General features: G+C 36.9%; 2 protein-coding genes across 2 annotated transcripts in view; one reads left to right on the forward strand and one right to left on the reverse strand.

Moving 5' to 3' along the window:
• The window catches only part of LOC137254354 (transcription factor kayak), a 54,708-nt gene extending 31,344 nt beyond the window's left edge, over positions 1-23,364 (forward strand). The window contains exons 4-5 of the mRNA XM_067792003.1: positions 10,596-11,162; positions 16,066-23,364. Of these exons, the coding sequence (XP_067648104.1) occupies positions 10,596-11,162; positions 16,066-16,761 (1,263 nt within the window). The 3' untranslated portion in view covers positions 16,762-23,364. The remainder of the gene's footprint in view (positions 1-10,595; positions 11,163-16,065) is intronic.
• The window catches only part of LOC137251963 (dnaJ homolog subfamily B member 13), a 478,991-nt gene that overhangs the window by 86,833 nt on the left and 364,230 nt on the right, over positions 1-27,928 (reverse strand). The gene's annotated exons all lie outside the window — the stretch shown is intronic.

A 27,928-nucleotide genomic window follows, 5' to 3' on the forward strand; every position in this document is an offset into this window, starting at 1 on the left:
AAATGCACCGAGCAACATATACCGAGAAGTCCGAAGCCATCGAGCAGGAAAATGTGAGAAGTTCTATCGAATACACACTTTCCAAACTGCTCCATAGAACCATTATCAGCTGTCAATCCCCGGTAAGTTACCAATCTTTGTGGAATTTGATCACTCTTCAGAAATAAGATTTGAGCATCAAATCATGTGACCCATTTACATCTTTCCGACCTGCTAACATATAAGTGTTAGGCGCTTCCTGTGCAGATGCTCTTATCTGACCCGGACACATATGGAATGTCCGATCGTACACTTCATTGAGGACTGTGCGGCTCTTGGCTCTCTTGAACTTCAATTGAAAACTATCACATATTTATGATGGCATCATAATAAGCAAGCCGACCTAAATGTCCCCCTCACTATAGAACTGGAACGATGATGAACTCAGAGATTCGGATTTACAGTTGTCATGGACGGATCTAAGGTGACCTTCGAAGTAGAAATTTGCAATACTCCCGGCTGCGCTTGTATTAATGCGGCTCCCGAATTCAGCAAGTGTATATCTCTATCTCCCTGGTTTTTCGTTATCTAGACGCTTCAAGAGCTAATAGGTTCTATGTTTCATCGAGGGTTGAAGTTCTCAGTACTGCCATAACAATGCTGACGGAAGGCTTTTATAACCTGTCCAATCCAGTTTTATATTCGAGTCTATGGCCTTACTTGAGATGTATAGCACTGAACTATTACGGCTCGTGCCACCTGGATACAATGTTTCAGTTCGTGGCCGAAATCTTTCGGAGATGCTAGTAACCGTGGAACAATTACTGTTCCGATTGTTTACAATACTGCCGTCATTGAATAAAACTCATTCCGGGGTCTCAAAAGGATACTGAAGCACTTAAAATTCAATTGATGGCCGGGGGTACGCTTATTACGAACCATTTTCAGGACCTGATGAAGGCTACCAATCCATTAATATCCTACTCCCCGATCTGGCGCAGATTACACAGAAAGTGAGCTCCCAGAAAGTCAGTCGTCCGCCACTTAGCGCCAGGCAATTGCTTTGAGGTGACCCACCGTTTCCTTCTGTTCGTCCTCTTTACAACCCTAGGGAGTGGGTGTAGTGAGATGAGATCTCCATTAACGCTTTTAAATATTCGTTATTCCTCTTGCAATATTTTCAATTGCTTAATTCACGAAGACAAAGAAGAAAACATTCATTTTTATTCTCCGGACCGATAACTAAACAATAGGGATTGCATGAGGCTACGAAATCAGTAGAAAAGGGCACGTCAAAGGGGGTTTTATCACTTCTGCTGTGGATGATGATCATCAACCAACTGCTCAGGCAGTTCGATGAGGGATCCCTGATACTTACAGCTTATGCAGATGATGTTGCAACTGTCACAAGTGGAAAGTGACTTCCAACGATTAGCTCTTTTATGGATCGGAAGATTAGCTATTTTATGGAGAGGGCGGATAAGGTCTTGTTATCTAAGAGGTACAAGGTCCTTAAGTGGACTAGGTCTTAGCCTGGAGAGATGACCCTGAATGAAGAAGCCTTGCACAAAATATCTAGAAACCGTTCTAGATAGTAAGTTGTTGTGGAAGCTCAACGCAGAGGGAGTGAAGAAGGCATATAAAATAATAGTGAGGTGTACGTGGGGTATTTACAGCGATTATAAAGCTTACTACATACTACGGAGTCCTTGTTTGGTGGACAGCCATGCAAACTATCAATTCTTATCATTATGGAGGCCCCGACAGCTGCACTGTATGCCATACTGCATATTCCACCTGCAGACCTGGTGACTAAGAACATAGCGTTAACAACTACAAAGAGGCTTAGTACCTCTGGGCAGCTTGAGTGCAGACCATACGGCCATAGCTGTAATTGCGTCATCAATTACAGGATCAACGGACTTCCTGATTCCGTATCTGCACTTCGAAGGGGCTCTAAGATCCACAATAGAGGTGGATGGTTGGTGCAAGGGTGCCCAAATGTCGGACGAGGCGATACACGTGTATACCGATGGCTCCAAAGTAGTGAAAGGAGTACTGTCTGTGGTATACAGGGCTGATCCGGAAATAAACAGATCCTACAAGCTGCCAGATCACTGTAGTGTTTTTCATGCGGAATTAGTGGTCGTAAACAAACCTGTATAAATACTGGAGGAAAATAGCTTAAACCGCAGCCGCTTTAACTTTTATATTGACAGCAAAGCAGCAATTAAGGCAATAATGTTGCATAGCCCAGCATCTAAAAGTGTGTTAGGGTGTAAGCAAGCCTTGGAAATAATCAGGACAGGGACAACCATACATCTATGTATATTGCGTCCCAGGGCATATGTGAATAGATGGGTATGCGAATGAACTAGCACATCTCTCGAAGCTTGCTCCATAGACGTCCCAATTAGATTGAGCGAGATTCAGTGAAGGCGTGAAGTGCACATGATCGACCAAGCGGGAAAGGCGTGGACCCAAGCGCGGGACTGCAAAGGGTCAAAAGTTATGTGATCTTTCAACCTTGGAATAACAAAGTTACTTCTACCGATAAAAAGAGATGACTGTAAACTCGTGACGGATATTCTGACCGTACACTGCCTTCCGGCGTCACATGCTTTTATGTTAGGCTTGGTTAGTGATAGCAGATGTAGGAAGTGCAGGTTAGAGGAGGAAAGGCTAAGACTCCAGCTATTAGCAGTGATAAAGGTGTCAGATCTAGAACCGCAAGTGGCAGAGGCCCTAGAAAGTGGCCTTGAGGACGGAGTTATATTATAACATACGTCCTGGTATTTTATAGTATTTTTCAGTTTGATCGCTAAAATAAACATCTAGTAACACTGCGGACTCATTCAGTCCATGTAAGGTCCTCACGGACCGCCCAGTTTAACCTAACCTAACCTTACCTATTCTCCCGACCTAATATATCTATAAGTACATAGATATTTGGGTGACTCGGTCTTTCCTCACAATATTGCATATTCAGCAAATGGCCAAAGAACCCTTCTGAGGAACTGCATACTTAATATGTCATTACAAATCGCATGGTAGAAATCGGTTTTAGAGCACAGTTGCTAAGATGGGTCAAAAAAAAAATCGACGCCTCTAATAAATATAAGTAGAAATTTATTAACTGACTGACATATAAATTAATGTGACAAAAGTTTATTTCCCTCGCTTAACTCACAGCTGGCAACAATAATTTACTTTGAACATGTTTTTCTCTCTCCTGCAATTCGCTTGGGTGGCATTGTCTTCTCCATCTCTTAAAAACTTTTCTTTTTCTTCCTTTCTACACTCTGACCTCTTCAGTTTACGTTGCACGCGCTCACGCACTGTAAAAGCAGAAACTTTTTATTGTATGCGTCATCGTCGTTAAAACAAGCGCAAAGTAATAGTAATGAATATTGACGGTTTTTCAAACTCTTTTCGACTTCCAACACCACTCGCATTTGTGTGATGATTTTCATGCGATTGTATTTATTATTGGCTTTGAACTTAAGTACTTAGTTTTTCACAGTCATCATTAAATTGGCATTAATAAATTATATCTAAAGTTTGTTGAGATTCTGGTTGATTTAATTAAGGTAGATTGACTGTTAAACAGAGCATGACACCATGTCGTATGAGTAACTTTTGTTTGAAGGCTTTGCAATGAATATGGCGATATGATAATAAGAACGGTATAAGTTGGACACATTGTGCTAGCAACACTAATTTCATCTAACGGACGTAGTTATTGGTGTTTCGAGAAATGTCACTATAATAGCAAAGTGAAATTGTTACAAAGCCATTACTTTGACCAAAATGGCCGCAATATGTAATTTTGTCCAGAAATAAGCCTGAAAAACAATTGACCTTTAGATAACCAACCCTAGTGCAAACCATGCTTCCCAATATTGGTTGATTGGTCACCGAAATATTCTTTAAACTGTTGTACTCTAAGGTCGACTTACTCAAACCATGTTCTTTATGTAGCATTTTGATACCGCCTTTAGATCGGACCTAAAGTTCTTGTCAAACTTCGAATTGGGTGCAAGATAGTCTGCACCGCAATCACAATGAGAAGACTGCTTAGCGTGCCATTGTGGCCAGTGGAAGGTAGTCAAGGATTACATGCATGTAACGCGGTTGTTGAACAAGACCTGAGTGCCCTTACCCTCCTTCAGCAGCAAAATACTTTGTTTATTCTTGAGCATTACTGACGCGGCCGCCGTGGTGTGATGGTAGTGTGCTCCGCCTACCACACCATATGCCCTGGGTTCACACCCTGGGCAAAGCAACATCCAGATTTTAGAAATAAGGTTTTTCAATTAGAAGAAAATTTATCTAAGCGGGGTCGCCCCTCGGCAGTGTTTGACAAGCACTCCGAGTGTATTTCTGCCATTAAAAGCTCTCAGTGAAAACTCACCTGCCTTGCAGATGCCGTTCGGAGTCGGCATAAAACATGTAGGTCCCGTCCGGCCAATTTGTAGGGAAAATCAAGAGGAGCAAGACGCAAATTGGAAGAGAAGCTCGGCCCAAAATCTCTTCGAAGGTTATCGCGCCTTACATTTATTTTTATTTTTTACTTATTGCTGACGTATCGACTGCTGACAATGATATTATCTTATTTCGAATGTCTTTTCTAGAACGTTCTATCTCACAAAACTTTTGGAAAACGCCTAATTCCAGATCGTTAGTTCGGCGTTTATAAAGGAAATATCTTGGATAGCGGGCGCTCTTCAAATAGTTTTGACGTAAAGTGGTTCTTATTTTCAATTCAACAATAAAATATATAGACAAACAAACGGTCTTGGAATGGGAAGCCTCACATCAGCAATTCTTATGGAAGTGTTCATGCAAAATCTGGAAGAAAAGTACACACAGGAGATGAAGTCCAAATTAGGCGTGTCATTTTATGCTAGATACGTGGATGACATAATATGCGTTTTAACTACTAATAACGAAGATCTTGTACTGGAGTACCTCAACAAACAGCACGGAAATATAGAATTTACAATGGAAACCGAAAAAGACGGAGGAATCAGCCAAAGATATAACTATGACATATATAGACAGCTAACGGCCAACGGCCACCGACACAATAATACACAATACCTCAAATCACCCCCAACAGCATAAAAATGCAGCATTAAGGCACTTGGTACATAGACTTGAAAGAACACCTCTTACACAAGAGGCCTATAAGAGAGAACTTGAGGTCATGTATAATATCGCTGCAAACAACGGATATAAAAAGGCACTAGTAGATAAGCTCAGAAGGACAAATGGAGAACCAAAAAGAAATAATGAAAAGGAAATAAATAGCTGGATGACTATGACATATACTGGAAAAGCAACATATAAATTGGCAAACTTCTTTAAAAAATACAACATTAACACAGCATTCAAAACATCGAACAATCTAGGGCGAAAACTAAGAACTAACACTAACTCAGAGGATCCGTTTTAGCAGACACGGTGTATACAAGCTTACTTGCGGATGCCAGCATAGTTACATAGGACAAACAGGACGGCAAATATGAACGAGGTTCAGAGAACATATTAGAGATTACAACAAAAAAATACGGAATCCATACATTATACCCGAGTCTAACTACGCGAATCACATGGTCGAGAATGAGTGTTCCCCAGCAAACATCAATAAAACAGTTAGGGTTTTTCACATACAAGCAAAAGGCCAACGTCTCAACAAACTCGAAAACTTGGAAATCTACAAACAGAAAACATTCGACGGTAGAATAATAAACGAGCATATAAATACAATTTCTGACACAATATTCAAGCCTTTAAAACTTGTTTACAAGAAACAAAGTAATCACACAGGTACAACACATGAACCAATAAACAGATCCCGCATCAAAAAATGAGAGAGCAAAAAATCATAGTTAGCCGTGAAATAAATTTCCTCGGCGTGACGTCACGCTTTTGACAACATGTTTCATTACTGACGCAGTGTTCACACTTTATTCCAATCGGAGTATTTTGCTCCGTTCTTACCTCCTACTACATTTTTTGTATCTCAAAGGTTTATTTGGGTCGAGTTGAAAACTAAATAGTATTACTACCTAATATCTTTTGGTTGAAGTTTTTATTGTATACGTATGAAAAGCCGATAGTTTAAAAGTGACAATTGGATGAAATGACGTGAATTCTATGTTTATGTCTTCATACATGTTTCTTCACATTTTACTCACAGTTTTGTACTTTTTTCGTACGGAATGAGAAAAGAAGAAGTAAAATGTAAGCAAAAAATGTGTCCGGACGCGATCTGTAAATCCCGCCAAAATTCAACATACAGCACTTCTTGAAATTTTATGTATATAATGAAGTACGTTGTGTCAGTGAGGTAAGCTAACCCTGTTTTGCGATAACAGTCGCCAGTTGGGAGCACCAAGCGAGGTCAAAGCTTCCTCCAACTCTCTCCCCCAACTCAGTGAAGGTCTACCCTTTCCTCTGTGTGACTTGTAGAGCGAGAATTTCGTTCGTCGAGAGAGAACTTTACTTTTCAATTGTTATTCTCCGTTTGATTTCTAGGCCAACGTTGTTTTTGCTTTTAATGCTGTTTCCCAAATGAACGAAATCCTTCACAGTCTCGAATTTATATCCGTCAACAGTGACGTAGCTACAAAGGTCACGATGACAGCAAGTACTTCGTCTTGTCCAAATTTACTGCAAGACCCACTTTTTTTTTGCTTCTTTATCTTCGTCTCCATGTTTGAACAGCCCGGCGGGTATCACGTCATTACTTGGCACCTTGTGATTTTTTAGCCGTGATATTGGATGCCGGGGAGTGTTTTTCATCATCGGCGATCGGGGTATCGGGTTCGTCTTCTCCCACACTCTGTACGTCAGTTAAGAGGTCGCCATTATAGTTCCTACAGGAATCTGCCCCGGTCCTGAAACCTTCTGTCATTAAAAGAGCATGAAACATGTATGGTAACCGAAAATAATAATATTTTTGCGCGATAAATATCCGGGGATATAGAATTTGGTGTATTAATGGGAGCACTAATTGGGCATCCTACACGTGCATCTGATAAGGCAGATAACTTTTTTTACTAAGAAACATTTTATGGCAAAAACACAATGGAAAGGTTTGCCAAGCCACCAAATCAATTGGATGTTAGTTGTTCGCCCGCTTTCAAAAAGGAAGAAAAAATATACTCCGAAAATTTTATTTTACTCCGGCGTAGTCGTTTGCTCAGGTAACAGTTTTAAATACTCCGAACACTGGTAGCGAAATGCGAAATATGAGAGAAATGTAAAAAATCGAAAAACTTCAAAAGCGCTACGTCATCAAACTTTTTTTCAAATTCGATTACAAATACAACAATTCCTGAATACGGGATCTTGGCTCATTCGATTATGGGTACAACAGACAAACACACAACAACAAATAAGCACAAAACAATTAACACGCCAAAACAACAAACCCACAAAGAAGGTCGAACGATTAAAATCATGGACTTTTACCTACCCCAGTCAGCCACACAAATCGATTAGTAAACCACCCTCGGTTCTGAATGGACACGCAGCATATACACAGACATCAATTTTGATAATATCTGCTCATGTACCTACGAAGGACAAACGACAACAACAGATCAGAACGAAAATCGACACTGATGATGGCACAACGCCGAAACCGGTTTGTCTCAAAACTAAATTTGTCAAGGGATGACGGAAAATCGTTCCAATATACATCATTTATCCACCCTGTCGGAAAATCAACAAAACGAGATATAAAGCTCGTTTTTGCAAAGATATAACTTATGGCGGCCACCGTGGTATGATGGTAGCGTGCTCCGCCTACCACACCGTATGCTCTGGGTTCACACCCCGTTCAAAGCAACATCAAAATTGTAGAAATAAGGTTTTTCAATTAGAAGAAAATTTTTCTAAGCGGGGTCGCCCCTCGGCAGTGTTTGGCCAGCGCTCCGGGTATATTTCTGCCACGAAAAGCTCTCAGTGAAAACTCATCTGCCTCGCAGATGCCGTTCGGAGTCGGCATAAAACAAGTAGGTCCCGTCCGGCCAATTTGTAGGAAAAATTAAAAAGTAGCACCACGCAAATTGGAAGAGAAGGTCGGCCTAAAATCTCTTCGGAGGTAATCGCGCCTCACATTTTTTTTTATAGCTTATTTTATTCGTCCACGACCTCTTTAAAAATCTTTTTTATAACCGATTTCGTTAATTTTTCTTCAAAGCATTCCTTATAGTAAAGGCAACCTCTCTGCCGAATTTTGTTACGATAGGTTTAACGATTTTTGATTTATGATTAATAATATTTGTAAAATTAATGTTATCACAAGAGGGTGGTGCCACGTCCATTTTAAACAACTTTTTCAAATTTTTATCTATAGTCTCAATATCAGACCACATGTCAAATTTCAACATTCTGTATTATTTACTAAATAATCAGGTTTTTTGTGTTTTCCAAAATGTTATATATGTATATATAAAAGTGAGCGTGGTTATTATCCGATTTCACTCATTTTCAATACCAATCCATTCTGGGTCCAGATAAGCTAGTGTACCAAATTTGGTGAAGATATCTCAATATTTACTCAAGTTATCGTGCTAACGGATGGACGGACGGACGGACATTTGAGCCATGTCCGTCCGTCCGTTTTTTTTTCGATACAGATGATTTTGATATATGGAAGTCTATATCTATCTCGATTCCTTTATACCTGTACAACCAACCGTTATCCAATCAAAGTTAATATACTCTGTGTGCAAAGCATGCTGAGTATAAAAATAAATGCAAGGCGCGACAACCTCCGAAAAGATTTTGAACCGAGCTTCCCTTTCAATTTGCGTCGTGCTCCTTTTAATTTTCGCTAAAAATTGGCAGAAATGCACTCACTGCCGAGGGGCGACCACGCTTTGGAGAACTTTTTTCTAGTTGAAACAACTTGTTTTTAAATTTTGTAGGTTGCTTTACCCGGGAATTGAACCCAGGATCTTCGGTGTGGTAGGTATTTGGGACCATTTAAGATAATTTCTAGACTGCTTGGCATAATTTCGAGACTTTTTTGTAATAATGTTATAACGACTATTTCGGTTCATTACGGAATCACTTTGGAGTCATCATGGTATTGTTGGGAAAAATTTATTTATGAACACCAAAGATTATCGGGCTGATATTATTATCGCCTTGTTATCGATAATTACTGGTATCGAAGACTTATCGGTACCAAGCCGACGAGCTATCAACGTGCTGTCAGTTTATTATCGGAAAGCGATCGATTTGTTATCAAAAAGTTATCGATTTTTTATCGAGAAATTACCGATTCGTTATCGATTTTTGTAGAAAAATATCGATAACTTTACCGTAAAATTGTTTTCTTTTTCGATAAAAACGCCGTAATTTTTAGATAACAAATCGATAACACATCCATATTTTTCATTAAAATATCTATAAGTTATCAACAACTTTTTGATAGCAAACTGATAACATTACCTTTTCCTTTCCTTTCCTTTCCTTTCCTTTCCTTTCCTTTCCTTTCCTTTCCTTTCCTTTCCTTTCCTTTCCTTTCCTTTCCTTTCCTTTCCTTTCCCTTCCTTTCCTTTCCTTTCCTTTCCTTGCCTTTCCTTCCTTTTCCTTTACTTTACTTTTCCTTTCCTTTGCGTTCCTTTCCTTTCTTTTCCTTTCCTTTCCTTTCTTTTCCTTTCATTTCCTTTCCTTTCATTTCCTTTCCTTTCATTTCCTTTCCGTTTATTTTCTTTTCTTTTCCTTTCCTTTCCTTTCCTAACCCTTCCGTGCCTCTCCTTTATTTCCTTCCAATTGTTTTTTTGTCCTTCCCATCCTTTTTCCTTTTCTTTTCTTTTATCATTCTTTACGCTATATCCCCTTTTCGAATGAAAGAAACATTAAACCTTCTAGTTTTTGAAGCATCACCAGGTTGACGTCATAGAGAGACTGTTGATTGCGAAACTTATAATTTTCTATGTATTATCGAGTCCGGCAACCCCTCTGAGGGCCAAATTCTGTTTTTGGTGTCATAGCATTCCGCAAAGTGCGTATTTATGAGGGTGTCCCCAGCTAAATCCTTCGAAATTGATCGCAGTTGGAGCTGTTATGTCGTTATTTGTTTTTGTGACAAGGCCCATGGTTTTTTCCACAGTATCTCGAACATCGCAGAATGGGTTTGCTAACTTTATTCTCGATTATGATGTTACCTTAGTAGACCAGTTAAGGATCAGGGATCTATAAGCTGGCCAGAACACGCTAAAAAAAAATAATAATAAATATATGTGACCGGCCTATGAAAAGGTGGCTTATGACTAAAAAAAAAAGAAGAGCACAAACGTCCTGAAGAAATGCATTGTTTATCTTTAACAGCTGTTTCTCGCAATTTTTTTTTTTTTGAGTCATAAGCCACCTTTTCATAGACCGGGTCACATATATATATAAATTAACAGCAGACTACAAACATAAGGTTCAACAATTTAATAAAAAAATAGTGATAATATGTTTCAACATGGTGTTCTTGTTAATTCTGATCCCCTCCTTTGGCACACCTTCATGAGCCATGTTCCTGATTAACATAAATACATATCTATATTTTACTTCCTTATTTCATACACTTTTTCTTATTTCAGATTGCTTCCAATAGCCCACAAATCGACAGCGGGTCTATGCAACAAATAAAGTTGGAAATAAATCAGCAGAAAAAGCAAAACGAATCTGACGAAATTAGCCAACACCACACACAAGCAATTACGAATATCCCGCTGCATGATAATAACAATGGATCATCAATGCAGCAGGCACCACCACAAGGCTCACATTATGTACCAACGCTCTTACAACCACAAGAGATATCATCTCCGCCCGTAACTCCAGCACCACCGCAAAACTCACCAGTAGATTATTGTCTAACAAGAGCCAGGCCTAGTATGAATACATTCTCATATGCTCCAGTGCCAAATATCATCAGGCCTTCAAAACCATCTACGTCGGCAGCTGCCGCAGCAGCAGCAGCAGCGGTAGCGGCAGCGGCGGCTGCAGCAGCAGCGGCTTCAATACGAACAAATAAAAGTCGCATTACAGAATCTGATTTGATACCAAATAAAAAAGCGAAACGAAAGATGCATTGGTTGTCTAATAGTAGGCATAAAGATTTGGAGGGAGGAGAGGCGGGCGGCGAGAGTGGCAAGGAGAAGAGGGTAGGTAGTATATATGTAATTATGAAATCTAATACTGTTTTCACACAGAAACTTAATGATCTCATTTCATCTGCTAATGAAATCGTAAATTGTTTGCTTTCACACAGAAGTAACTGCTCGATTAGTATGAAGGATGAGACAGCCAATCATGGCGGAAAGATACAAGGTGGGAGCATGGTGACATACCTACAAACAAACAAAATTCCATGTACTTGTAAATTCGATGGACAAATGTCAAAATCGTACTGCGCCGATAGTTGATGTATCAAATCAAATAAAAAAGGTTATAATCAGCTGTTCGATGCGGCCACCTTGTATCGTTCCGCCATGCAGACAATGACATTTGCTTTGAAAACTAAGAAACGGAAACGGAAGCGGAACGCTGCCAACAGAGTTGCATTGTGCTTTTGACTTCATTAGGCATTCGATTAGCTACTAATGAAATAATAATAGATTCGAATTTTGTAGGGAAGATTGAGCTCAATAAGCGTCTTAATGTAGAAAATTGCCTTTATTATTCAATAAGCCGTCTGTGTGAAATTAGTATAACATAACTTGTTATCTTTAACCTTGGCTCTTTTGGCAATAGCGTTTTTGGCAGTGATCGAGAACAAGCGATTACCGAAAAAAATAAATCACGTTCTTTTAAGACGTAGAATGCATGTATGTTAGCTTTAAGAGTTGTTCTGAACGAATAACATATTTTGTAAATTATCGACGTTCATGGGGATGTTATGCATTTATTTTTGATCGGTAATCGGTTATTATCCATTTGTTTTCGATTTGTTATCGGTGAGAGTTATAAATTTTCTGTCGATAGCAAAACGGTATCTATAAACGGTAATTATAAATTTAATATAGAAAATTTAATGTAGAAAAGTTATTGAAAAATTTCTCATACAAAACTCATACAGCTCGTCACTATACTCCTTCGAAACTCGCCATCGGACAGGACTATAAATCTTCCGAAGAAATTTTCTCTCGAACACTCCAAGGGTCATCTCATCTTCTCTCGACACCGTCCATGATTCCGAGCTATACAACAGAACACGTATGATAAGCAACTTGTAGAACGTAATTTTTGTTCCTCGAGAGAGGGCTTTACTTTTCAATTGCCTACTCAGTCCAAACTATCACTTGATAGCAATACTTATTCTCCGTTTCATTTCTAAGCTGACATTGTTTTTATACTCAGTTGAGCAGAGTATATTAAGCAGAGAGAGTATATTAAGTTTGATAGGATAACGGTTGGTTGTACAGGTATAAAGGAATTGAGATAGATATAGACTTCCATATATCAAAATCATCAGGATCGAAAAAAAATTTGATTGAGCCATGTCCGTCCGTACGTCCGTTCGTCCGTCCGTTAACACGATAACTTGAGTAAATTTTGAGGTATCTTGATGAAATTTGGTATGTAGGTTCCCGGGCGCTCATCTCAGATCGCTATTTAAAATGAACGATATCGAATTAATTACCAAAAACAGATAAAGCGATGTAACTTGGTAGGTGAGTTGAACTTATGACGCGGAATAGAAAATTAGGAAAATTTTGGACAATGGGCGTGGCACCGCCCACTGTTAAACGAAGGTAATTTAAAATTTTGCAAGCTGTAATTTGGCAGTCGTTGAAGATATCATGATGAAATTTGGCAGGAACGTTACTCCTATTACTATATGTACGCTTAATAAAAATGAGCAAAATCGGAGAAGGACCACGCCCACTTTTAAAAAAGAATTTTTTTTAAAGTAAAATTTAAACAAAAAATTTAATAACTTTACAGTATATAAGTAAGTTATGACAACATTCAACTCCAGTAATGATATGGTGCAACAAAATACAAAAATAAAAGAAAATTTCAAAATGGGCGTGGCTCCGCCCTTTTTCATTTAATTGGCCTAGGATACTTTTATACACAGTCGACCGTCTTCCTTCCGCTCGGCTGTTAACACGATAACTTGAGCCAAAATCGACATATCTTTACTGAACTTAGTTCACGTACTTATCTGAACTCACTTTATCCTGGTATAAAAAATGAACGAAATCCGACTATGACCACGCCCACTTTTTCGATATCGAAAATTACGAAAAATTAAAAAAATGCCATAATTCTATACCAAATACGAAAAAAGGGATGAAACATGGTAATTGGATTGGTTTATTGACGCGAAATATAACTTTAGAAAAAACTTTGTAAAATGGGTGTGACACCTACCATATTAAGTAGAAGAAAATGAAAAAGTTCTGCAGGGCGAAATAAAAACCCTTGAAATCTTGGCAGGTATTACATATATAAATTATTATAATAGCGGTATCCAACAGATGATGTTCTGGGTCACCCTGGTCCACATTTGGGTCGATATCTGGAAAACGCCTTCACATATACAACTACCACCACTCCCGTTTAAAGCTCTCATTAATACCTTTAATTTGATACCAATATCGTACAAACACATTCTAGAGTCACCACTGGTCCACCTTTATGGTGATATCTCGAAAAGGCGTCCACCTATAGAACTAAGCCCCACGCCCTTTTAAAATACTCATTAACACCTTTCATTTGATACCCATATCGTACAAACAAAGTCTAGAGTCACCCCTGGTCCACCTTTATTGCGATACCTCGAAATGGCGTCCACCTATAGAACTAAGGCCCACTCCCTTTTAAAATACTCATTAAAACCTTTCGTTTGATACCCATATCGTACAAAAAAATTCTAGGGTCACCCCTGGTCCACCTTTATGGCGATATCTAGAAAAGGCGTCCACCTATGGAACTAAGGATTACTCCCTTTTAAAATACTCTTTAATGCCTTTCATTTGATACACATGTCATACAAACATATTCCAGGGTTTCCCTCGGTTCATTTTCCTACATGGTTATTTTCCCTTATGTTGTCACCATAGCTCTCAACTGAGTATGTAATGTTCGGTTACACCCGAACTTAACCTTCCTTACTTGTTGCTTTTAATGCTATTTCCCAAATAGACGAAGTCCTCCACAGTCTCGAGTTTATATTTGCCAACAGAGATGTGGCTGCCAAGGCGCGAATGTGCCGATTCTTTCTTGGATGACAGCAAATACTTCGTCTTGTCCACGTTTACCGCAAGCCCCACTTTTTTCGATTCTTTATCTAATTTGGAGAAGGCAGAACTCACAGCGCGTTTGTTCAATTGGGTTAGTTATCGAAGAAATATATTGATTTACTAAAGAAAAAAAAAACAGACTTGTTATTGAAAAGCTGTCGATTTGTTATCGAAAAGTTTTCGATATTTTTCGAAATCGATAACAAATCGATATTTTTTTCTAAAGCATTAATATTTATTATAATAATTCCATAACAAACCAATAACATGCCGATAAGAATCTGGTAATATTATTATTATTATTATTATGATTTATTAACATAATTAAAACAATTAATTAGTTACCTTAATTAGTGAGCATTAGCTGCCAGGGCTATCGGCCCGATAAGTTTTCGTATTCATAAATTAATTCCCCTTTTAGTCTCGAAATTATCCCGAAGTAGTCGTGTAAATAATCCTGAAATGTTCGCGAAGACCTTCCCAAAGTTATCTCGAAATAGTACATAAAACAGTCCCGAAAAAATCAAAAATAAATCCGAAATGATCTCAAAATAGTCACGTAATGATTTCAACATTACCACAAAATTATTCCAAATTACTCCGGACCAGTCCACCAGCGATATCGAAACGGCCCTGGGGATAGTCTCTGTACGACCCCAAAAATATACTATCGGGACGTAGTTAGGTTTTTCTGGTTTAAATTTTGGGGAATAAAAATTATTTGTAGACCCTGGTAATAACATAATGTTTTATATCTTGCTAATTCTGGCTGGACAGAAGAGAGATTTACCATTCCCGAAACCTATTTCGGTAATTTTTGGAAATCGGTTGTTATTCGTGATAAACCGTACTGTTGTTCTTGGTTAACCGTTAGATGCAATCTCTGCTTAAATCCGTCCAGACACAGTCCACAAAACAGTCACAATATAGCCCCGAAATTATGCTAGTCGAGGATATACTAAATACCATTCAGAGTTTTACTGATTAAAAATACTAGAGTTGAAGAGCACCTATTCCAAGGGGCATGGGACCCTTTCCCCTTTTTCATAGTCAGGGCTGTTGAGTAATTGTTTGGAGAATTTCATCCAAGTCTGTCGAGCCTGGTGTGATTTAAGTCCCAAAAGAAAAAACATCTGAACAGCCAGACATTCAAAAAATCAGTAGGGCAACTGATAAAAGCTTGCAAACCTGTTGGAAAGCTCTTAAACCGAGTGAACCTCGCAAACTTATGTGAAAAAGTCCTATCACCTGCTTTTTTTTCATGGTAGGGAGGCAATGGCGAGTTTGAGTGGGTTGCCTTTTCAGCTTTATTCACAGATAATGGAATATTCGTAGTCTTAAGCATGCCCGTAATAGCGTATAGGCATAACGCTAATTATATAAGTAAAATAGTATATAGCACAGGGGCATATTAGCAAGGTCGTAACAGCATACATATATGCTCAAGGCTAGAAGCATAAAGGCGTGTGAACGTGAAAGCGTATCGAAGCATTAGCGTAAAAGCGAACTAGCGGTAAAGTATACTAAAAAGGACACTATCGTAAATGTGCATATGAGCGTGAAGGCGTATTATCGTAGTGTCGTAAAATCGTATTAACGTAAAATACATTGGCGTGAAAGTGTAACTGCATATTAACCCGAATCCCGTCAGCTTTTCATTCAATACATGTAGAGCTCTGCTGACAAAGTGTTTTAGAACCCTTAGTAACCCAAGCTTCCCATTTTTATCTTAAGTTATATTGAAACGAGTTAATATTTAGTTGGCCCCCAACAATATTTTCATATTAGCTCAGAGTTTTTTTTTCGCTCTTTCCAGGATATGACACCATTACCCGGCTTCCAACAGGCATTTGGCTCTACGGAAATTGGGCGCTTTTTCGATACATTTCTGCTCAATCCGCCTGATTGTCATAGTTGTGGTGACAGTTATGAGTCATTTGCGGTAGACGAGCAATTGCAGCAAATTCAACAACAGCAACAAAAACAAAAAGAGCAACAACAACAGCAAGAGAAATTGCAAGATCAACTAAAAATACAGCAAGAGCAGCAACAAATGAAAACCAGTCAAATTCAAGAACAACAACAACAGCAGCCGCCTTCGCACTATGCATCAGCACATGATTATTACAATCGCAGATATTCCGAACTTAGTAATTATCACACGCAGCGATTACATCCTCATTACCCACAACCACATCCACAACCACACCCACATCTATATCCAACGCATCCCTCCTACTACAGAGGTGGACATGCGCATCCGTATGCATACAATAGTGCCAACAACAACAGCTATCGTGATAGTATGTGGGTGTATGGACGTGGTTCGCCATCACCTTATAGCAGCACGTCTTACGATTATGATGGTTCACGTTCGAGTAGTAGCGGTTCGCCTTCTTCACCTTACGAAATGCCGCTGAGTGTACGATCGCCGTATGCTTCCTCCTATGATCGTTACAGTTATGGACGTATGAATGGTAGTTTTAGTGGAATACGTTGTAATGGTTATTGAAGGGTGCAAATGTGTGTGAAAAATAACGGTTAAAGATGAGTATGAATGAAAAATTTTCAAATTACAAAAGAAATCCAATATCTCTGAATTAAATATCGTTGACTGAGTAAAAGATTGCGCTATTTGGACTGCCGATGGAAAAATATTATGATTTTTAAGAACTTTTTTAAAAGTGTTCATAATTTAATTTAAAAACAAAGAAATGTTTTTAAAAGTTATTTTCGAAATTTAAATTCAAACAGTAAGATAGAAAATGAAACAGTCGTTTTATTTAAAAGATTTGTTGTAGCCTTTGACAGAGCGAAAAGAAGTTGCTTGTATGCTGCGTTTAAGTTTCATGCAAAGTTAATAAGGCTCCGTGAAGATTGGGAGAGACCTCTCCGAGCCATTCGAAACGAAATGAGGCTGTGAGTTCTGCCCTCTCTGGGTTAGATAAAAGAGCAAAGAAAGTGCGGTAAATGAGGACAAGACGAAGTACTTGCTTATTCAAGGAGGAATCGGCGCATTTGCGCCTTGGCAGCCACGTCACTGTTGACGGATGTAAATTCGAGTCTGTGAAACCAGCATTAACAGCAAAAACAATGCCAGCTTGAAACCAAACGAAGAATAACTCCTGCCAACAAGTGCTAATTTGGACTGAGTAGGCAATTGGAAAGTAAAATCCTCGCTCGGCGAACAAAAATCTCGCTCTACAATTCTCTCATCACTTGTCCTGATGTATGGCACGGAGTCATGGACGGTGTCAGGAGAAGATGAGCCGGCTCTTGAATCGGCTTCGCTGGCTAGGTCATGTTATGCGAATGGAAGTAGGCCATCCGGCCAAGAAAGTATTTGAGCCGACACCGCAGTTTGAAAGCAGAGGGAGACGGAGACCTCCACTGAGTTGGGAGGGGCTGGTGGAGGAAAATTTGATCCCTCTTGATGCTGGCAATTGGCGTCAGTTATCGCGGAACAAGGATAGCTGGCGTGACTTGTTACGTATCGGCAAAAATCGCTCGGCGGTTAAGCCCTTAATGTTAAGTTAATCAAGACAATCTGAAAGTTTTTCTATGCTATTTCTGAATAATTCAGGATCGTTTCGAGATAATTTCGGGGTCAGTTTAGGATTTTTTCGGTGTCATTTTGAGGTCGGGTTTGTTTAGGGATAATTTTGGAATTGTTTTCGGAGATTTTTCGTAATCAATGCGAAACCATTTCAGAATATTTAGGGACTGTTTTCAAGACAGTTTTGGTTTCCTTTTTTGGATTACTTCGAATAATTAGTTCAGGAATTTTTCGTCATCAGATATGGATGATTTCGGGACTCTTTTGGTTTTTTTGGCATTTTTTTAGACAGTTTTGAGACTATTTCGGAACCACTTCAGAATCATTATGTATTGTTTTCGGCATCATTTTGGGTCCACCTTGAGATGATATTAGGAGCAATTCGATATCATTCAGAACTCATTTGGGGATTGTTGCATCGTTTTGGGATCATTCCTGATTGTTAACGAACCAGTTAAAGATTATTTTCAGTATAATTTCGGGCCTACTTTGAGATGACCTAAGAAGCATTTCGGGATCATTAAGGATTAGTTTCGGTATCAATTCCGACAATTTCGGGATTATTTTTTGCATGATTTCGGAATGAGTGCTCGTTTTTATTCGGCATAATTTTTAGTGTTTCTTGGGAGTACTGCAAGGTAGTTTTGGTTCTTTTAGGAATATTTAGAAATCAATTCGGAACCAATTTACGATCATTTAGGGATTGTTCTGAAATAACTTAAGGATAATTTCAGGATATTTTGGGATCAGCCAGGATTTTTCGGGATCATTGTGGGACTATTTCAAAACTGTTCCGAGATGAATTCAGTATCATTTCAGAATCTTTAGGGATTGTTTTCACGATAATTTTGGAAAGATGACTTAAGCAACATTCAAGATTACGAAGTTTTGGGATGGACTCGGGCCTATATACTAGATATAACTCTGGAAGCTTTACAGATTTTATTTCGGCATCACTTTTCATAGAATTTCGAGATGAATTCAGAACCATTTCAGACTTATTAGGGATTATTTTCAGGATTATTTTCAGGATCATTTCGGGACTACTTTGTGATGATATCGGGAGCATTTCGAAAACATTTAGGATTAGTTTCGGGATATACCCGGACCAATTTTGGGATTATTTTCTGCGCAATTTCGGGATCAATTGAGGGGATGTGTGGAATAATGGTATAAGTCGAGTTACACCGTTTTTCCATAAATCAAATAAATAAAAAGAGCACGATTACATACACATACCATATTAATCTTAGAAAATAATAGTGATATTTAACAAAGATATTAGCTTCATTTATGGAAAAACGGTATAACTCTCTAATAAAATGTTGCAGTAGTGAAGCATCGAAATAATATGAAAATATATTCAATGTCGTAGACCAAAAAGAACTGAAAAATAAAAGAATTGAAGTGGTTTCAAAAACGACTAAGCAGACAGAGAACTCCATTGTTAAAAATAGAAAAAGTTTAAAAATGATAAAAGTAGTAAAAAAAAGATTGCTAAAAATAACAAAAGGAAATAACAAATAGTTATAAGCATTTCTAAATAATAGAATATAATGTATTTAACAATGGTTATTAATGTATCTACTATTTTGTTTAATAAAGTATCTCAATCAAAATATTTGATATTCGATCTATGGAATAACGGTATAACTCAAAAAAAAAACAAAAAAGAAATCATCCATTTTCTAATCAAATTATGTATATATAAAATTTGTTACTTTTTCTTATCAAAGAATCATACTATCTAAACTCCTACCAAGTAGGATTATTATAAATTTATTTTTACCTGCATTGTTAAGTTTTTTTCACTTTTCTCAAAAGGTTGATTAATTAGTTATACTGTTATTCCACACATCCCCTCCATTTTGGATTTTATTCGGCGTCATTTTTGGATTAATTTTGGACTATTTCGAGATCATTTTGGAATTGTTCTGAGGAATATTTTGAAATTTATGCGGCCCGATTTCACGATAGTTTATAGAGATTGTTTTTAGATGTTTTTGAGAACAGCTCAGAACAATTTCGGGATCATTCAGATTTAGTTTAAGGATAGTTTCAGGATCAGTGCAGATTTTTTTTCGACACTATTTCGGAATGATTTCGGGACTGTTTCAATATCACTATGGAATTGGTCTAGGGACTTTATCGAGATTGATTCGGAATAATTTCAGCAACACTTACATACTGGTTTCAGAATAATTTCGGAACTATTTTGAGATGACATCAGGGATGATTAGTTTTGGGGAATTTTTCAAAATAATTTCTGCATTGTTTCCTGGATGCGTTCGGGATTATTTCGAATTCAGTTCTATATTGTTTTCGGCATCCACAAATTTGGGGTAAGAAGCAAAAGTTTACCTTTTATTTTTGACTTTTGTAAAACGATAAATTGTTTACGATAATTTTTTACTTTTATGACGAAATTCAAGCTTAAACTTTTATTTCTGATTTTTATGATAAAATTCAAATTTTAATTGCCATTTTTTGTGTTTTTAAATAAATGTTTAAACGTCATTTATACCCGCTACAGCAGCTGGTTGAAATTTTCAAAAGATTACCTGAGATACACGATTTTTGACTACGTCGCCTTGATAGCGCAATCTTCTACTTCACTCATTCTCTTAAAATAAAAACAACAAAAACATGTACATAAGTAATTGTTAACAGTAATAAAGCAAATTAATTGTACTATAAATGTATTTAAGCATCGTTTTACCGCGATCATTTTAAATATTGATCATGTGAACAGTTAATATATGTGCCTTTTCGGACAAAATTCTGGAACATCCTCTTCAGTTCAAATAAACACTATCCAACAAACAAAAAAAAAAAAAAGAATACCAAAACTTTTGATCAAAATTTAACAAAATTGAAATTATTAAAAATTGCATTTTTGCATGTATTTATAATATTTTACTTCAAATCTTAATCGTAAGTTGGTAAATATGTATTTACAGTTACTTAATTGAAAGAAAAATTAAATATTATGGAAGCGCTAAATGTACATACCAAAAAAAAAAAAGTTGCATCGATCGAAAATAAAAACACATATTTATGTGGTAGAAAAAAAATAAAGAAAAAAATAATTAAGACTACAATTTTAGGACGATATATGTAGATATTCAAAAAATAGTATTACGAAATTTCAAAAATAGTTAAATGGTTTTACATTGTATTGAGAGATATGAAGTTAATAACCTTTTCAACTTTGACATCAACATTTCTATATTGCATCAATTGTATTCATTCGCCGTTATTTTTTAGATTATTCATACTAGGGGTGTTGACTGTTATTTATATTGTAACAAATTTTGGAGCGCTAACGTTCCAATCGCTGAACTGTCGAGTAAATAACTCCAATATTCAGTAATTGCAAAATGGTGTTTATTTAGACTAATTTAGGAGTAGTACTTCACAATCACAATTATACTTCACCAATAGCGTTTTAAATCAAACTGATTAGTTATTCCTCAGTTTGCGGTGCTTTTATTCTCTCTGTTGTCTCGTACGCATATTTCTCCTAAGGTCTAGACGTTTCACGACCATGCCTTCTAGAACATTTGTATCTCATGCTCAGTTATTTAGCTATATACATGCATATCTGTAGTTTATGTTTTTCTTCTAGCCATATGCGTGTGTATATGTGAGTAACAACTTGTGCTCTTAACTGCCGGCTACATATACATATGTATGTGAAATAATCTCCCTGCTTTAAGCTGCTGGTTATGTGTATGGAATATTCTTCGTTGCCTTGTACATAAGTGTGGCTGCTTGCTGTTTTTGTTGTTATGATTATTTACTAACACCATAGTGATGCTAATAATCACCACAATAAGATGTCCACACAACTTCCCTTATTCACAGTTCACTCCTCTAATCGTAGATCGATCTCGAACTACGTGTCGAGCTACATTAAATTTTATATACAATTTTTAGCTCAAAAGATCGATAATTTCTCTTTTTTATTAAAATTTAAAAGAAGGTCCATACAAACAATTAAACACAAAGAAACAGAGCAATGAAATGAAAATGAACGCCGAATGAATTACGTAGGCCGGCGCTGTGTGACTACGGCGAGCTCCATGAATTACATCTCTCAATATGGCGCCATCCGGACAGCATATAAATATTACAAGCTTTTTAAAGAGTGTTGACACGACCTTTAGTTTGGTGTAAGCATTTGATAATCTCCCGGCGCCACAATGAATGCGCTGTGTGGACAGAACATTAATTTCAACGTACAGCTTTTTATACTCAGTTAAGCAGAGCTCACAGAGTATATTAAGTTTGATTGGATAACGGTTGGTTGTACATATATAAAGGAATCGAGATAGATATAGACTTCCATATATCAAAATAATCAGGATCGAAAAAAAATTTGATTGAGCCATGTCCGTCCGTCCGTCCGTTAACACGATAACTTGAGTAAATTTTGAGGTATCTTGATGAAATTTGGTATGTAGGTTCCAGAGCACTCATCTCAGATCGCTATTTAAAATGAACGATATCGGACTATAACTACGCCCACTTTTTCGATATCGAAAATTTCGAAAAACCGAAAAAGTGCGATAATTCATTACAAAAGACAGATAAAGCGACGAAACTTGGTAGATGAGTTGATCTTATGACGCAGAATAGAAAATTAGTAAAATTTTGGACAATGGGCGTGGCACCGCCCACTTTTAAAAGAAGGTAATTTAAAACTTTTGCAAACTGTAATTTGGCAGTCTTTGAAGATATCATGATGAAATTTGGCAGGAACGTTACTGCTATTACTATATGTACGCTTAAGAAAAATTAGCAAAAACGGAAAGGACCACCCCCACTTTTAAAAAAAAATTTTTTTTTAAGTAAAATTTTAACAAAAAATTTAATATCTTTACAGTATATAAGTAAATTATGTCAACATTCAACTCCAGTAATGATATGGTGCAACAAAATACAAAAATAAGAGAAAATTTCAAATGGGCGTGGCCCCGCCCTTTTTCATTTAATTTGTCTAGGATACTTTTAACGCCATAAGTCGAACAAAAATTAACCAATCCTTTTGAAATTTGGTAGGGGCATAGATTTTATGACGTTAACTGTTTTCTGTGAAAATGGGCGAAATCGGTTGATGCCACGCCCAGTTTTTATACACAGTCGTCCGTCTGTCCTTCCGCATGGCCGTTAAAACGATAAATTGAGCAAAAATCGACATATCTTTAATGAACTTAGTTCACGTGCTTACTTGAACTCACTTTATCTTGGTATGAAAGATGAACGAAATCCGACTATGACCACGCCCACCTTTTCGATATCGAAAATTACGAAAAATGAAAAAAATGCCATAATTCTATACCAAATACGAAAAAAGGGATGAAACATGGTAAGGTAATTGGATTGTTTTATTGACGCGAAATATAACTTTAGAAAAAAACTTTATAAAATGGTTGTGACACCTACCATATTAAGTAGAAGAAAATGAAAAAGTTCTGCAGGGCGAAATAAAAAACCCTTAAAATCTTGGCAGGTACTAGATATATAAATAAATTAGCGGTCTCCAACAGATGATGTTCTGCGTCACCTTGGTCCACATTTTGGTCGATATCTGGAAAACGCCTTCACATATACAACTACCACCACTCCCGTTTAAAACTCTCATTAATACCTTTAATTTGATACCCATATCGTACAAACACATTCTAGAGTCACCCCTGGTCCACCTTTATGGCGATATTTCGAAACAGCATCCACATATAGAACTAAGGCCCACTCCCTTTTAAAATACTCATTAACACCATTCGTTTGATGCCCATATTGTACAAACAAATTCTAGGGTCACCCCTGGTCCACCTTTGTGGCGATATCTCGAAACGGCGTTCACCTATGGAACTAAGGATTACTCCCTTTTAAAATACTCATTAACACCTTTCATTTGATACCCATATCGTACAAACGCATTCTAGAGTCAACCCTGATCCACCGTTATGGCTATATCCCTAAATGGCGTCCACCTATAGAACATGACCCACTCCCTCATAAAATACTCTTTAATGACTTTCATTTGATACACATGTCTTACAAACACATTCCAGGGTTTCCCTCGGTTCATTTTCCTACATGGTTATTTTCCCTTATGTTGTCACCATAGCTCTCAACTGAGTATGTAATATTCGGTTACACCCGAACTTAACCTTCCTTACTTGTTAACTTTTCGGTTTAAAACTTTCTTTACAATACATACATACGATCACGGATCGAAAACTATTTGCACTCAAGCGATAAAAATTAGGCTATCCAACTATCTAAAAAAATAATAATGTATTATGGATCTAGTGAGTAGGCGTTATCCCTAGTTCAAATATTTCATTTATCCGATACACCATTCCGGAGCTATTATGATTTAAAAACCTGCATCCGATCACGGATCGTATGTTTCGATTCGGCTCCAGTTTACATTAATCGACTTCTGAATCAATTTCTGAAAATTGCATGGTATAAACGAGTGTGCGATAATTGCATGCAACAAAGTTGGTAGGCAGTCAACTTTTGAATCAACTAAATTTTTTGATTTATGCAACAATGCGTTTATTTTCATTTTGGCACTTACAAAAACAGTTTAATCAATTTCGACGATTTAAAAAAAAAATTGTTATTGTTTGCAATTTGGAATGGTAAATTTTTTTTTATAAATTGTTGTGCCTGAAAAAAAGTATGTACGTTTAAGAAAACAAGGTAGATCTACATTAACGTTGTTGGACATAACTGTAGCTGCCATTCAGTGAGTTTCTAGCTCCATATCAGGCTCAATTCACACGGGAATGGTATGATGCTCTGGATCATTGGATTGGAGACTTTAAAAGCAGAGATCGTGATATTTTTATACGCCTGAGTTGTGACAGGCAAATGTCGCCGTTGTGTTTAATTTACGCCTAAAGGCCAAGAAGCGACATCTATTTTTTAAAATTACACCGTGGTGTGATGGTAGCGTGCTCCGCCTACCACACCGTATGCCATGGGTTCGCACCCCGGGCAAAGTAACATCAAAATTTTAGAAATAAGGTTTTTAAATTATAAGAAAATTTTTCTAAGCGGGGTCGCCCATCGGCAGTGTTTGGCAAGCGCTCCGGGTGTATTTCTGCCATGAAAAGCTCTCAGTGAAAACTCATCTGCCTTGCAGATGCCGTTCGGAGTCGGCAGAAAACATGTAGGTCCCGTCCGGCCAATTTGTAGGGAAAATCAAGAGGAGCACGACGCAAATTGGAAGAGAAGCCCGGCCTTAGATCTCTTCGGAGGTTATCGCGCCTTACATTTATTTTTATTTATTTATTAAAGGCAGTGTTGCCAAACTAAAGACCAGAAATTAACAAATTATTTGGCTCACAAATTTAACCAGACTTCTATTTGGATTTATCTGGCTTAAATCGTTGTTGTTGCATTGACATGCGAAATTATTTATTATGCTCGGGATCTTTGCAACCGGATGATGGCTTGTGTTTGTTTTCAGTGATAAAATTCAAATACTGAAAACGCAATACCACCTTAACAAAATTATGTTCTGAAAATTTTTAATTTATTTTCTTTTTTTGGTATTTCTATTCAACTATCAATTTTAACATCACTAAAATGAATATCTAAAAAAAATAAAATCTGTATAGGATTTAACGGAGAGTAAAGCATTTTGCTTGTCCTCCTCAAAATATAAATATGTCGTCTTTGCTCCGGGTACAACATATACTCCGTCCATTTGCTTTCTTCAGATCTTTAAGTTGCGATAGACATTTGGCCATAGGAATCTCTGCGATCTATTAGATCCAAAGTCAAGAACTGCTTCGTCGTTTCGTTCATCTTCTTATGGCCAAACGGAGTTGCAGCGTCTGGCTTTTTCTAGAATCTCAGAATAAAACCAGAGTCTGCGGGTTACCTTCTTTTAAGTTATCCAACACTTTGTAGTCGCAGCACGCATTTCTGCGACGGGGCTACCATTACTGCACAAAGGCGGCCCAGTGAGGGGAAGACTTAATTCAAATACAGTGGAATGCACGCTTACAAGTACCTAAGCCACTCAGCTACATAGTACATGTTCCTGGGCCGGTGTTGGGATCACATTAGAGATCTTAAATCGTACGCAATACTTTTTGCTGTACTTTCCGCTTCGTATAAGTATAAGAAAATTCAAGTAGAATCTCAAAAAAGTATATCATTTTGGGACATTAGGGGGACTCATGTAACCTTATAAATGCCTCATAAAGTGTATAAACGTATAAATTTATCTAGTGCGTAAACGAGCTGTCAAATTTTGTATGAAAAATCGTTTACACAATTTGTATAAATTTACACGCAGATTTCATTTTGTAAACACGGTAAACTCAAAGGAATGCAACCTTGCAGACATTACAGCAGGCATTTTCATCAGAAATCTCCAACATCTGCAAGTCATTTACTAGTATATCTTAGTAAAGACGTTTTAGTTTTGATTTTTCACTCAGTCTTGGCATTTTTTAATTTGTATAACAATCAAAAAATTTTGTTTGCCAATAATACAGCTGATAAACAATTAAGTTTATCAAGAAGATTACCAGGTGCGTTCATATAACAGCGTGTGTAAATGGATATAATTTTACACCTTATAAGTTTATATGCTTTCATGAGTCCCCCTATTTATTTTTTTAGGATATGGTAGCGCTACTACAAAAGGGTATGTCAAAAACACATTTTTTGTCAAATGGGGGCAATGGCGGTCAAGAAGAAGAAGTGGAACTACCTATACATACTGTATCATAGTTTGTACTGATATTACTTTTTCTTCAAATTTAATTCAGTTTCTTTTCCAAAGATATTTCATTCTATCAAACAATTTTCTAAAAAAAAATCGATCAATGTAAACGGGTGAATCAATTGTTTGCATCAACTTTTTTTATGCATCGCCAAATTTATGCGATATTATTATTTATAAACAATTAGTTTTTATCAAAAAAATAAAAACCACAAAATAACAGAACTTGACGCATTTGAAACTCCAATTTATAAAAAAAAAATCGTTTAAACAAGGAAAGTTTTTAAAACTCAAAATATTATAATAATTTGTTGTATAAACTATTTAAATAAAAAAAATGCAGTTTATACTGAAAATTATAGCAAAAATCAAAAAACTAGATTAAGCAAACTAAATGAGCGTATATCGAATTCTCTCAGTAAATAAAAAAACTTAGTGGTAAGCAAAATTTTAAGGTGTAAATCATATAAATTAATATTATGATCATGAATGTGCCATTTAAAAAATTTAATAATTGTATGAACACTTACTTTTTTTTATAGAATTAAGAAGAAAAGTAGACAAATTTATGTGAATATTTATGTAAAAATATGTGTTGAAGTTAAATAAATTCATACATACAGTCAATTCGATTTTAAATAATATATTCGAATATGACAATAGACGACAACTGTTATTCGTTTAACAGTATTTGATTAGCAATTTGCTCACACTGCAATATCGTTTTGGGGGGGACAATTATTACAACTTAGAACCATTTTCACCATATTCAGTTAGTCTCTCATCTATAAGTTATCCGAATTCTCGTGTAAGGCAAAAGTATACACAAAATTCATCTGTTTTGTTCGATTTTAATCGCACACCAAAATATAACCGCTCGCTCACCATCAAGATATCTCAAAAATTTAGGGACACGTTCAAACAGAAAGACGGACATGGCTAAATCAACTCGAGGATCTGATTATTTGGGTATATTTCTTGGTAGCCCTAACTCTTTTCCTTCATGGATTTACAATTTTGAGATTGCGGACAAGCTTAATATACCATCTCATTCATTAATATACCAATTCATAAAAATTTTCCCTCTTTGATAAAGTAAAAATATTTTTCCGGACATTGAAAAACTTAGTATGTGCAAATTTCAACATCTACTTTTAATGTTCTGAAATGCCTCATCGAAATTTTCGTTTATCCATACAGTTTCTATGGGAAAATGTGTCTTTTTTTAACGGTTTTATTTAGCTTGACTTGACAGGCTGGCTGGCCGGCACGAATTTTGTAATTGAAATTTAAGTAACTTCCCGATAAGCTACAAGCTTGAAACTTGGAATATAGTTCAGAACCCGAGGACAATGCAATAAT

Source organism: Eurosta solidaginis, chromosome 5 (assembly GCF_040869045.1).
Source record: "Eurosta solidaginis isolate ZX-2024a chromosome 5, ASM4086904v1, whole genome shotgun sequence".
Taxonomy (NCBI): Eukaryota; Metazoa; Arthropoda; class Insecta; order Diptera; family Tephritidae; genus Eurosta; species Eurosta solidaginis.